The sequence below is a fragment of the Nerophis ophidion genome, linkage group LG17 (assembly GCF_033978795.1).
Source record: "Nerophis ophidion isolate RoL-2023_Sa linkage group LG17, RoL_Noph_v1.0, whole genome shotgun sequence".
Lineage (NCBI taxonomy): Eukaryota > Metazoa > Chordata > Actinopteri > Syngnathiformes > Syngnathidae > Nerophis > Nerophis ophidion.
In genome coordinates this window covers 12058896-12071745 of record NC_084627.1, presented here as the reverse complement: position 1 = coordinate 12071745, position 12850 = coordinate 12058896, and the positions used below count along the sequence as shown (strand labels likewise).

At 44.2% G+C, this 12850-nt stretch overlaps 1 protein-coding gene across 2 annotated transcripts in view; it reads left to right on the top strand.

Moving 5' to 3' along the window:
- Positions 1-12850, top strand: part of osbp2a (oxysterol binding protein 2a) — a 59905-nt gene that overhangs the window by 15122 nt on the left and 31933 nt on the right. Inside the window, exon 2 of one of the 2 annotated variants that reach the window (XM_061876298.1) lies at positions 2173-2378. In XM_061876298.1, the coding sequence (XP_061732282.1) occupies positions 2173-2378 (206 nt within the window). Of the gene's footprint in view, positions 1-2172; positions 2379-6046; positions 6118-12850 lie in introns of those variants that run through there. The other variant, XM_061876299.1, reaches the window with a different exon arrangement.

Sequence of the window (12850 nt, the reverse complement as noted above, 5' to 3'; positions counted from 1 at the left end):
GGTAAACAAAGAGCGTGTCGCTTCTAGTCTGCACCGTGCTGAAGCAGAATAAGTCTAACGTCAACTAAGAATGTTTAAAAGCCTACTGAAATGAGATGTTCTTATTTAAACGGGGATAGCAGGTCCATTCTATGTGTCATACTTGATCATTTTGCGATATTGAAAGGATTTAGTAGAAAACATCGACGATAAAGTTTGCAACTTTTAATCGCTAATAGCAAAGCCTTGCCTGTACCGGAAGTAGCAGACCATGTGCGCGTGACGTCACGGGTTGTGGAGCTCCTCACATATGAACATTGTTTACAATCATGGCCACCAGCAACTAGAGCGATTCGGACCGAGAAAGCGGCATTTTCCCCATTAATTTGAGCGAGGATGAAATATTTGTAAATTGGGATATTGATAGTGAAGGACTAGAAAAAAAATTCCACCTGAAAAGCTTCAAAAGTGGTTCTCCTCAGTTCCCAAATGTTTACTGAGTGTTGTTAAAAGGAAAGGCCATGTAAGACAGTGGTAAAAACTTTTTTGCAATGTTTTGCTGCCATTAATGATTATTTGCAAAAAAACAATAACATGTCTCTTAGTTGGAACATTAAATATGTTGTCTTTGCAGTCTATTCAATTGAATATAAGTTGAAAAGGATTTGCAAATCATTGTATTCTGTTTTTATTTACAAATAACACAACATGCCAACTTCACTGGTTTGGAGTTTTGTATTATTTGCAGTCCCCGGCAGGACTTTTGGAACTCACTTTTGTGGCTATTCTGACAAAAATTGTTGTGTCAAATAGTGTTGAGTGAACAGCTGCACACTGACTACTCTAACGTGAATTAATTTAAGTGTAGTGTTTTATCGATTAAACTTGCCTCGATTAAAATAAAATAAAAAAAATCAGTCTTAGCCTGGGCCCTGGAGAGGGGGTGCAGACTGAGGCCAAGGGGAAAAAACAACAACTCATAGCCATAGTACACATCCCTCTTACATGTGTGTAAGAGGGAAACATCAAAGAACACATAGGACATTAAAGACATTAAAGCAGCAGATACAACCAGACACTTCTACATACAGCTCAATCAATCAATCAATCAATGTTTACTTATATAGCCCTAAATCACTAGTGTCTCAAAGGGCTGCACAAACCACCACAACATCCTCGGTAGGCCCACATAAGGGCAAGGAAAACTCACACCCAATGGGACATCGGTGACAATAATGACCCAGTGGGACGTCGGTGACAATGATGACTATGAGAACCTTGGAGAGGAGGAAAGCAATGGATGTCGAGCGGGTCTAACATGATACTGTGAAAGTTCAATCCACAATGGATCCAACACAGTCGCGAGAGTCCAGTCCAAAGCGGATTCAACACAGTAAAAGAAACATATCCACTGTGGTGGCCTCTGCGGTGTTCCACGCCATCGTCCGCTCGGGTGGAGGGAGGATGGCCAGAGACAGGAGCAGACCCAACAAAGCAACCAAGACAGTTCGCATGGATGAGCGAGGATACGTCCAAGGTGACTGAGGTGTCCGACACCTGCTCACCCAGCCAAGACACCGCGAAGCCTCTCCGTCCCAGCGCTCAGTACCAGCTCCGCAGCCCTGTCCCCTCATCCGCATCTCCTCCAGTCCCTCCAAACCGACTCCGGTGTGGCAGAGACCCAGCAGCTGGTCTCCATGGCCAAAAGGCTCCCGGGAGGCAGATCCAGAAGTCCACAAAAAAAGCACCACAGAGGTCACGAAAAGTGCCACCCCTTGTCACACAGTCCCAAAGGGTCCCGGACCAAAAGGCAAAAAAAAATAATAAGACATGAAAACAAGAGGGAAACACAAAAGGATGACACAAGAGCACAGAGCTCCTGCCTACAGCAGCCACTACAGCAGCGCCATCTTGGGGAAAAAAAAAGATACACTTGTAAATATTCACTGTGATTAAACGTATACATATTATATCAAACTCTTTAGTTTCAGTAAGTTTCCAGAATGGCATATTTAATAGTATCTAATTAATATTAATATCACAAAGAATTTTATTTAAATCTTTATTCAACAGCCCTAGTGTTTGTGTTTTCATTCAAAAAAGACTACTAAAAGGTGTGTACAGATAAGGTAGTGTAATAAAGCGTGTGAATTTAATATTGCACTCAAAACTCTGGTGTTGTTGTTGTTGCAGAACGCAGGCAGAGATGGCGCACACCTGTCGAGGCACCATCCCCATGGCGGCCGCCCACATCGAGCTGGGCGACACCTGCCACTTGATGATAACAAGCGCAGGACGCAGCTACCACCTGAAGACCACCTCTGAGGGGGAGTGTCAGCGCTGGGCCTCGGCCTTGCAGCAGGCCAAGGCCAATGCCACCGCCTTGATTCAGCACTCGGGTAAGCGCCGGCGATTACCGTATTTTTCGGGTCAGATATGAATAATTCGGAATTGCATTGTTTACATTGACGTGTAAAAATCCGATACAGGTCACATATGAGCAAAACAATTAGAGTTGACCTGCAGTGTGAACAAGGCCCAAATGTATGTTAATTAGGGGTGTAACGGTACGTGTCTTCGTATTGAACTGTTTCGGTACGGGGGTTTCGGTTCGGTTCGGAGGTGTACCGAACGAGTTTCCACACGGACATATTAAGTAGCGTACCGCACGTTGTGTAAACAATGCACAACACACGGTATGCTAGCTACGATAGACTGACCATACGTCCCCTTTCCACCGGATATGTCCTCTTTTGCGGGGCTGTCCGGGTGGAGTTCCTTAAATGCCTCAAATGTCCTGCATTTTAAGGTAGGGTTGCGTGTATTTTCAATGTACGTTCAGGGTTAAGAAGGGGTTAAAAACAAAACAAATTGTGCAGGCAGCAGCATTCGTGAGGGAGGGGCAGAGACAGAAAGAGCATGTTTCGCCAGGCTCTGCTTTTTACCCATTGATTAATCAGATAAAAAATTTTATTATCTATAGCAGGGGTGTCAAAAATGTGCCCCGGAAGCCATTCGCGGCCCACTGCTAATGTTTTAAAGGCCCACGGCACGTTCTAAAAATACTATTAAAATAAAGAAAAGTGAAACAAAAAAAGCTGTTCTGTTCATAACTTTTATGGACAGAATTTCTAGGCGCAGTCAAGGCGTTGAGGGGTTCCGGTTTGGTGACCGCGGGATTAGGTCTCTGCTTTTTGCAGATGATGTAGTCCTGATGGCTTCATCTGGCCGGGATCTTCAGCTCTCACTGGATCGGTTCGCAGCCGAGTGTGAAGCGACCGGAATGAGAATCAGCACCTCCAAGTCCGAGTCCATGGTTCTCGCCCGGAAAAGGGTGGAGTGCCATCTCCGGGTTGGGGAGGAGACCCTGCCCCAAGTGGAGGAGTTCAAGTACCTAGGAGTCTTGTTCACGAGTGGGGGAAGAGTGGATCGTGAGATCGACAGGCAGATCGGTGCGGCGTCTTCAGTAATGCGGACGTTGTACCGATCCGTTGTGGTGAAGAAGGAGCTGAGCCGGAAGGCAAAGCTCTCAATTTACCGGTCGATCTACGTTCCCATCCTCACCTATGGTCATGAGCTTTGGGTCATGACCGAAAGGATAAGATCACGGGTACGCATCCCTAGGGAGGTGTTTAGGGCACGTCCAACCGGTAGGAGGCCACGGGGAAGACCCAGGACACGTTGGGAAGACTATGTCTCCCGGCTGGCCTGGGAACGCCTCGGGATCCCCCGGGAAGAGCTAGACCAGGGGTGCCCATCACGTCGATCGCGATCGACTGGTCGATCTCGGAGGGTGTGTCAGTCGATCTCAAGCCAGGCATTAAAAAATAGACATAAAAATGAGCAATCATCAATCATACCAAGACTTCACTTTCGTCAGTTGTTTGACATTCTCGGTACCCGAGGATCTTGTGAGATGACGCTGGCTGCTGCGAGCTCATATTTAAGAAAAAAATCACTAACAGGGCGGACGCAGAGAAACACATTTTATTTCTAGAGACTCCGTACCTACTGTCAAAACTCTAAAGACCGACTGCACAGTTCCTGTCTTCACCATAAAAGACCTGTTTCATCCTGCCTGTGCTAACAAAATAAGAGTCTCAGAAAGCTAGCGTGCACAAGTTAGCAAGCTACGGAGTTTGATGCCAATGTATTTCTCCCCCGCCTTTCTCACTTGCTTGCCCACCCGCACACTCACTGACGTCACTCACCTGCTGCCAGACATTAAAGGGCCACACACATATGCTACTCTCATAACAAAGTGTTTAAAAACCAGTATGCAAGTTGGACAAATGAGATGCCAAATCCAACCACTTTCATGTGGTATTGGACAGAAAGGAGGACTTTTTTTTTTTCCTCCATTTGAAAATGCAGACGTTATCAGCACCACTGTCTGATTCCAATCAATGCAAGTCATCAGAATCAGGTAATACACCAACTTATATTCTTGTCTTCATGAAAGAAAGGAATCTATGTGTGTTAAACATGCTTGTATTATCATTAAACACCATTAACTTGTTAACAAAAATGTCTCTTTCATAAATAAATAAATATAAATTATAAATAGGAATGGGGCTTCACGGTGGCAGAGGGGTTAGTGCGTCTGCCTCACAATACGAAGGTCCTGCAGTCCTGGGTTCAAATCCAGGCTCGGGATCTTTCTGTGTGGAGTTTGCATGTTCTCCCCGTGAGTGCGTGGGTTCCCTCCGGGTATTCCGGCTTCCTCCCACTTCCAAAGACATGCACCTGGGGATAGGTTGATTGGCAACACTAAATTGGCCCTAGTGTGTGAATGTGAGTGTGAATGTTGTCTGTCTATCTGTGTTGGCCCTGCGATGAGGTGGCGACTTGTCCAGGGTGTACCCCGCCTTCCGCCCGATTGTAGCTGAGATAGGCGCCAGCGCCCCCCGTGACCCCGAAAGGGAATAAGCGGTAGAAAATGGATGGATGGATAAATAGGAATGAGGTAGAGCTCCTCGACTTGGTCAATTGAAAAGTAGCTCGCCTGCAGAAAAAGTGTGAGCGCCCCTGAACTAGACGAAGTGGCTGGGGAGAGGGAAGTCTGGGTTTCTCTGCTTAGGCTGTTGCCCCCGCGACCCGACCTCGGATAAGCGGAAGAAGATGGATGGGTGTTTTTTTTTTCTTTCAAACTGTCATTGCTCAAAACATAATATTGAATCAAAATCAATGTTATTGTGAACTATTGACCTATCCAAGGTTCCCATTACTTCACATCAAATATTCCACTAAGAAAAATATTTTTGATGAAAGATTTTGCAAATTTGGTGAATAAATAACCAAAACATGTATATTTTGTTGTTTTCTTACTGTACCGAAAATGAACCGAACCGTGACCTCTGAACCGAGGTACGTACCGGACCTAAATTTTTGTGTACCGTAACACCTCAGCCGGATGTCCCTTCTAATTTAAAAAGAGCATCCGCTGAGAGTGGACCCGAGGGTCCATGGTTCAAGTCCCACCTAGTACCAGCCTCGTCACGTCCGTTGTGTCCTGAGCAAGACACTTCACCCTTGCTCCTGATGGGTGCTGGTTGGCGCCTTGCATGGCAGCTCCCTCCATCAGTGTGTGAATGTGTGTGTGAATGGGTAAATGTGGAAGCAGTGTCAAAGCGCTTTGAGTACCTTGAAGGTATAATGTTAATTGTTGTGTTTGTATTTGTATTTTTTATTGCCATTGTTGTGTAACAAACGGGACACCAGAGGGTGGTAGAGCTGTTGAGGACTGACCATGAAAGATCAGTAAGTGCACAGCACGCCACGTGGCGCCAAGCTAAGCTGCATTAAGCGACGTTGCCCTTGCACTATCCTTTCATTTCACCCTGTAATGTAATGTAGCCCAGCGAAATATATCCCAGGCACGTCCGCGCTATCAGTGACGTAAATGCACTCCCGCACAAGCACACCCTCCTCACGCTCTTCCCCCATCCATCACTGTGACGACAACAAGAACCGAATGAATGAATGACCTTCTTGTAGACTCCTCCTCTCCTTCTGGAAGCAGGAAAGGATAACCCAAACAAAAGGAGAGAGAACAAGAGCATTCATTGAGAATATTTTTCGCCACACACTCTGGCAACAAGGCGGGAGGAGTGCAGCCTCGTCAATGCATGTCGCCTCGTGAGTAACCTCCTCATTGCTTTTCTCCAAAAAAGATTAGGGGTTTGAAATAGAAATGTGTGTGCGCGCGAGTGGTTTTGCACATCAAACACCAGAGGTTTGTTGTTGTTGTTTTTTCTCCCCATCAGACAGCTGAAATGTGTCAGTATGATTTTAGAAGAGTGGGCAAATATTAAGTCTCTCTTAACTGCGTTTAAGTCTCACCTTAAAACTCATCTGTATACTCTAGCCTTTAAATAGACCTCCTTTTTAGACCAGTTGATCTGCCGCTTCTTTTCTTTCTCCTATGTCCCCCCCTCCCTTGTGATTTGGGGCTATATAAATAAACATTGATTGATTGATTGAACTGTTAAGTCTACAAGATTGGTAGTTGTAGTGAGATCCCATAGCAAAGTTAGCATTCATTTATGTCTGTTGTTGCCACTAAATCAACTCAAGTATTGAGTATGTATGTGTGTGTACATTTTTCAATCAATCAATCAATCAATGTTTATTTATATAGCCCCAAATCACAAATGTCTCAAAGGACTGCACAAATCATTACGACTACGACATCCTCGGAAGAACCCACAAAAGGGGCAAGGAAAACTCACACCCAGTGGGCAGGGAGAATTCACATCCAGTGGGACGCCAGTGACAATGCTGACTATGAGAAACCTTGGAGAGGACCTCAGATGTGGGCAACCCCCCCCCCTCTAGGCGACCGAAAGCAATGGATGTCGAGCGGGTCTAACATGATACTGTGAAAGTTCAATCCATAGTGGCTCCAACACAGCCGCGAGAGTTCAGTTCAAGGCGGATCCAAGACAGCAGCGAGAGTCCCGTCCACAGGAAACCATCCCAAGCGGCGTAGAGATGTCCCCAACCGATACACAGGCGAGCGGTCCATCCTGGGTCTCGACTCTGGACAGCCAGTACTTCATCCATGGTCATCGGACCGGACCCCCTCCACAAGGGAGGGGGGGACATAGGAGAAAAAAGAAAAGAAGCGGCAGATCAACTGGTCTAAAAAGGAGGTATATTTAAAGGCTAGAGTATACAGATGAGTTTTAAGGTGAGACTTAAATGCTTCTACTGAGGTGGCATCTCGAACTGTTACCGGGAGGGCATTCCAGAGTACTGGAGCCCGAACGGAAAACGCTCTATAGCCCGCAGACTTTTTTTGGGCTCTAGGAATCACTAATATATAAATATATCATATATAAATATAGTTAGTGTAATATTCTTTTTAACGTGTAAAGATTATTTGTTTATATTAGTGTATTTCCATTGTGGTATCAAAATTGATTAGAATATATTCTAATACCGTATTTCCTTGAATTGCCGCCGGGCATATAGTATGCGCCTGCCTTCAATTACTGCCGGGTCAAACTCGCTTCGCAAAATAGTTAGCGCATGCTTAGTATTACCGCCGGGTCAAACTCGTCACGTCACGAGTGACACTTCCCCTGTCATCATTTTCAAAATGGAAGAGGCTGATTTCAATACCGGTAATTTGAAATCGCATAAAGGGAAGAAGATTAAGAGCTATTCAGTAGGATTTAAGGTCAAAGCTATTGAATACCGGTATGCTAAAAAGAACAGTAAGCAGCTATGTTTACTGCTGCTCACTGCTCCCCTCACCTCCCAGGAGGTGATCAAGGGTGATGGGTCAATTCATTGGTACATTACTTTACGTGGCCTAATATGGTTCGGAAAATCTGTGGTCCTCTCCAAGGTTTCTCATAATCATTCACATTGACATCCCACTGGGTTGTGAGTTTTTCCTTGCCCTGATGTGGGATCTGAACAGAGGATGTCGTTGTGACTTGTGCAGCCCTTTGAGACACTCGTGAGTTAGGGCTATATAAATAAACATTGATTGATTACTATACCGGTACCTGTGGAGAGGTGGAGCCGACGGTCCGACAGACAGGCGGCGAGCGGAGAGGAGGAGCAAAAGAGTGACCTGGACTGAGGTTTTATTGAAAAATAAACAAAGTCAATCTGCTCAAGCCATGTCCTTCCTTGGTGGTCCTGGGAACCTGCAAGACGACGGCTTGAGACCGTCACAATACCGTAGCCGCGTGTGTCAAATATGAGTCATTAAATGACTCCCGCCTCCTGGTGGTAGAGGGCGCTAGTGATCCTTCTTGCGACTATTTGGCTGCAGAAGAAGTGACAATGAGTCACGTGATATGTGCTTGGACGGATATGACGGACCTTCTGATAGCAGTTTTCTAAACTGGACTTTCAATCGAAGCAGGAGGTGATAAAGGAAGATCTCCAGAGAGACTTTTAAATCCGAAGAAAGATAAGGAAGACTTCTATAAACAAGTTATCGATGATTTTGATCAGAAGGAGCTGGCATGGACTATATTTATAAGTAAAGGTAGGACCATAACAACGTTTTTTTTATTAAATGGGCTTTTCATGATGGTATCCTTACATCACACTCAAATTTTTACTGCACGCCTTTGGTAAGTGCCGGAGTGAGAAGAGGTTTTAAAATAATTAGCACATGCTGACTTTTACTGCATGCCTATGGTAAACGCAGGAGTGAGAAGAGGTTTTAAATTAATCACGGTATTTACTTTGGTATTGAACTTTTTATTTATTTATTTCTTTTAAAGGTATTTGAGTGTGGCAGTTTCATGGAAATGTCAAAAACATTCCTATTTCTCTTAAAACTGTTTGCATATTCTCAATTGTCACAATTCCAGAGAACTCTACATTCGTACACATTTATACTTGTTTTGTAATTAGACGGTATGGTAGCTCCACTGTGGCGATATTTGTTAAGTGTCCAAGTTGGACTATCTCTGTCCACCGTATCCATGGTGACGCTCCATCTAACAGATGTGGGTGTGTTTTCACTCATGAGTCACCAAAGCCATCTAAAAACCTTTAAAGTACCAACTAATATTTCTTCCATGGCTGTGTGTTCGTGTGCACAGGATGAGATGCTTTGTAATAGGAAACACAATCCTTCAGCTCTATATAGGTCATGGAACTCCTGGTTTTCCCTGAAGGAGTACTAGTTTGTATCACAGTGGGGGAGTACTAGTTTGAATCGGAATGAGGTAGTACTGTTTGTCTCAGACTAGGGAAGTACTAGTTTGTCTAAGACAGAGGGAGTGTTAGTTTGTTTTGAAATGAAGGAGTACTAGTTTGTATCAGACCAAGGGACTAGGCCTACTAGTCTGCCTCAGACTAAGAGTACTAGTCTGTTTCAGAATGAAGGGAGGACTAGTTTGTATCAGACCAGAGGAGTAGTAGTTTGCATAAGAATGAGGGAGTACCTGTTTGTCTGGTGGTAGTGCTAGTTTGCATCAGATTGGGGTCGTGTTAGTCCGTCTGAAACTAAGGGAAGACTAGTTTGACATGTTAGTCTGTCTCCGACTGGGAGTGCTAGTTTGGATCGGACAATTGGAGTACTAGTTTGCGTCAAACTAGGGGAGTGCTAGTCTGTTTCAGACCGTGTATCGGACTAATGGAGTACTAGTTTGCATCAAACTAGGGGAGTGGTAGTCTGTCTCAGACTGGTAGTGCTAGTTTAGATCGGACTAATGGAGTACTAGTTAGCATCAAACTAGGGTAGCATTAGTCTGTCTCAGGCTAATGGAGTCTGAGACTAATTTGGTCTCAGACTGAGTGAGTACTAGTCTGTTACAGAATGATGGAGGACTACTCTGTCTCAGCTGGAGGGTGTACTAGTTTGTCTCAGACAGAGGGTGTACTAGTTTGCTCCAGACGGAGTGTGTACTACTCCGTCTTAGACGGAGTGTGTACTACTCCGTCTTAGACGGAGTGTGTACTACTCCGTCTTAGACGGAGTGTGTACTACTCCGTCTTAGACGGAAGGAGTACTAGTCTGTCTCAGGCGGAGCGTGGACTAGTTTTTCTCAGACGGAGAGTGGACTAGTTTGTCTCAGACGGAGGGTGCGCTAGTCTGTCTTAGACAAAGGGTGCACTAGTCTGTCTTAGACGAAGGGAGTACTAGTTTGTCTCAGACGGAGGGAATACTAGTCTGTCTCAGACGGAGGGAATACTAGTCTGTCTCAGATGGAGGGAATACTAGTCTGTCTCAGATGGAGGGAATACTAGTCTGTCTCAGATGGAGGGAATACTAGTCTGTCTCAGATGGAGGGAATACTAGTCTGTCTCAGATGGAGGGTGGACTAGTCAGTCTTAGCCGGAGGGTGGACTAGTTTGTTTTAGACGGAGGGTGTACTAGCTTGACTCAGACGGAGGGTGTACTAGTCTGTCTCAGACGGAGGGTGTTATAGTCTGTCTCAGACGGAGGGAGTACTAGTCTGTCTCAGACGGAAGATGGACTAGTCTGTCTCAGACAAAGGGAGTACTAGTCTGTCTCAGGCGGAGGGAGTACTGGTCTGTCTCAGCCGTAGGGTGGACTAGTCTGTCTCAGCCGTAGGGTGGACTAGTTTGTTTTAGACACAGGGTGTACTAGCTTGACTCAGACGGACGGTGTACTAGTCTGTCTCAGACGGAGGGTGTTATAGTCTGTCTTAGACGGACGGTGTTATAGTCTCTCTCAGACGGACGGTGTTATAGTCTGTCTCAGACGGAGGGAGTACTAGTCTGTCTCAGACGGAAGATGGACTAGTCTGTCTCAGACAAAGGGAGTACTAGTCTGTCTCAGACGGAGGGTGTATTAGTTTGTCTCAGACACAGGGTGGACTAGTTTGTCTCATAAGGAGGGTGTTCTAATTTGTTTCGGACGGAGGGTGTTCTAGTTTGTCTTAGATGGAGGGTGTTGTAGTTTGTCCTAGGCGGAGAATGCACAAGTCTGTCTCAGACGGAGGGTGTTCTAATTTGTTTCGGACGGAGGGTGTTCTAGTTTGTCTTAGATGGAGGGTGTTCTAGTTTGTCCTAGGCGGAGAATGCACAAGTCTGTCTCAGACAAAGGGTGGACTAGTCTGTCTCAGACAAAGGGTGGACTAGTTTTCTCAGACGGAGGGTGTATTAGTTTGTCTCAGACACAGGGTGGACTAGTTTGTCTCATAAGGAGGGTGTTCTAATTTGTTTCGGACGGAGGGTGTTCTAGTTTGTCTTAGATGGAGGGTGTTCTAGTTTGTCCTAGGCGGAGAATGCACAAGTCTGTCTCAGACGGAGGGTGTACTAGTTTGTGTGAAATGGAGGGTGTACTTGTCTGTCTCAGACAAAGGGTGTATTAGTTTGTCTCTGACCTAGTGGTTACTGACTGAATCCAGACATAAAAGGCCAGCCTCCCTGGCCTGCTTTTAAAACGATCCCACCGACTAATAGATTGTCTCAGAAAGGCTGGAGGAAAATGGGCAATGCATCATCCTAACCGCCCTTCCCTGCAATTGCCTCCCACTTCTTCTACCACTTCTAAAAATAGCTTAGCTTACTGACTGCATAGGCTTATGTTTCCACGGCAACCGTGTCCATTCACAGCTTTCCCGTCTGGAGCATCTGGGATTTTGACTGTGATGACAAAATAGTACAAATTGGATTACAATAAACCCACGTTTATCACTGTTAATTGCTTTCTGGATCTGATGGTTGCAAATTAATTTCCGCAAAATAGGAATAATTAATAGTCAAATATTTTCATAGTTGGGGCATAACAAAGTTTTATGTTTTTTGACATTATGAGAGCCGTTTAGTCATGAAATAACACCCACACAGTCACCTTTACACTCCTTTATCCATATATAGTAATTGATTGATTGAGACTTTTATTATTAGATTGCACAGTTCAGTACATATTCCGTACAATTGACCACTAAATGGTAACACTTGAATAAGTTTTTCAACTTGTTTAAGTCGGGGTCCACGTTAATCAATTCACTGCTCGCTGACATATCCTATAGTCAGACCTACACTGTTTCAAGGTCCATTTCTCAGATGATACAATCGTTGATGACTGAAGTGCTGATATCAACCAAACCTAAACCGCCCCCCCCCTCGACTCCCCTCCACATCCCGTTCCCTGGATTGTAAATAATGTAAATAATTAAATGTATATACCGTATATTTCGGACTATAAGTCACAGTTTTTTTCATAGTTTGGCCAGGGGTGCGACTTATCAAATCAAATCAAATACATTTTATTTATAAAGCACATTTAAAATTTACCAGAGGGGTAGCCAAAGTGCTGTACAATGGACATGTTAAAAGATAATACGAGGACCGAGCAAACAACACAACACAAACAGAACATGATAAAAAAATAAAACATAAAAACATAAACTTATACTCAGGAGCGACTTATGTGTGAAATTATTAACACATTACCGTAAAATATCAAATAATATTATTTAGCTCATCCACGTAAGACACTAGACGTATAAGATTTCATGAGATTTAGCGATTAGGAGTGACAGATTGTTTGGTAAACTTATAGCATGTTCTATATGTTATAGTTATTTGAATGACTCTTACCATAATATGTTAGGTTAACATACCAGCAGAGGTGGGTAGAGAAGCTAGAAATTGTACTAAAGTAAGAGTACTGTTACTTTAGAGATGTATTACTCGACTAAAAGTAAGGAGTAGTCACCCAAATATTTACTTGAGTAAAAGTAAAAAGTATGTCGTGAAAAAACTACTCAAGTACTGAGTAACTGATGAGTAACCTGTTTGTTTAATGATGACGGCAACAAATAATGCACAAAAACATAAAAATAGCAACGAGCAAATTCAGAGCCAGGAATATCTCTTAAGCAACTAAAACAATATTATATATTAAGTAATAGTACATTAA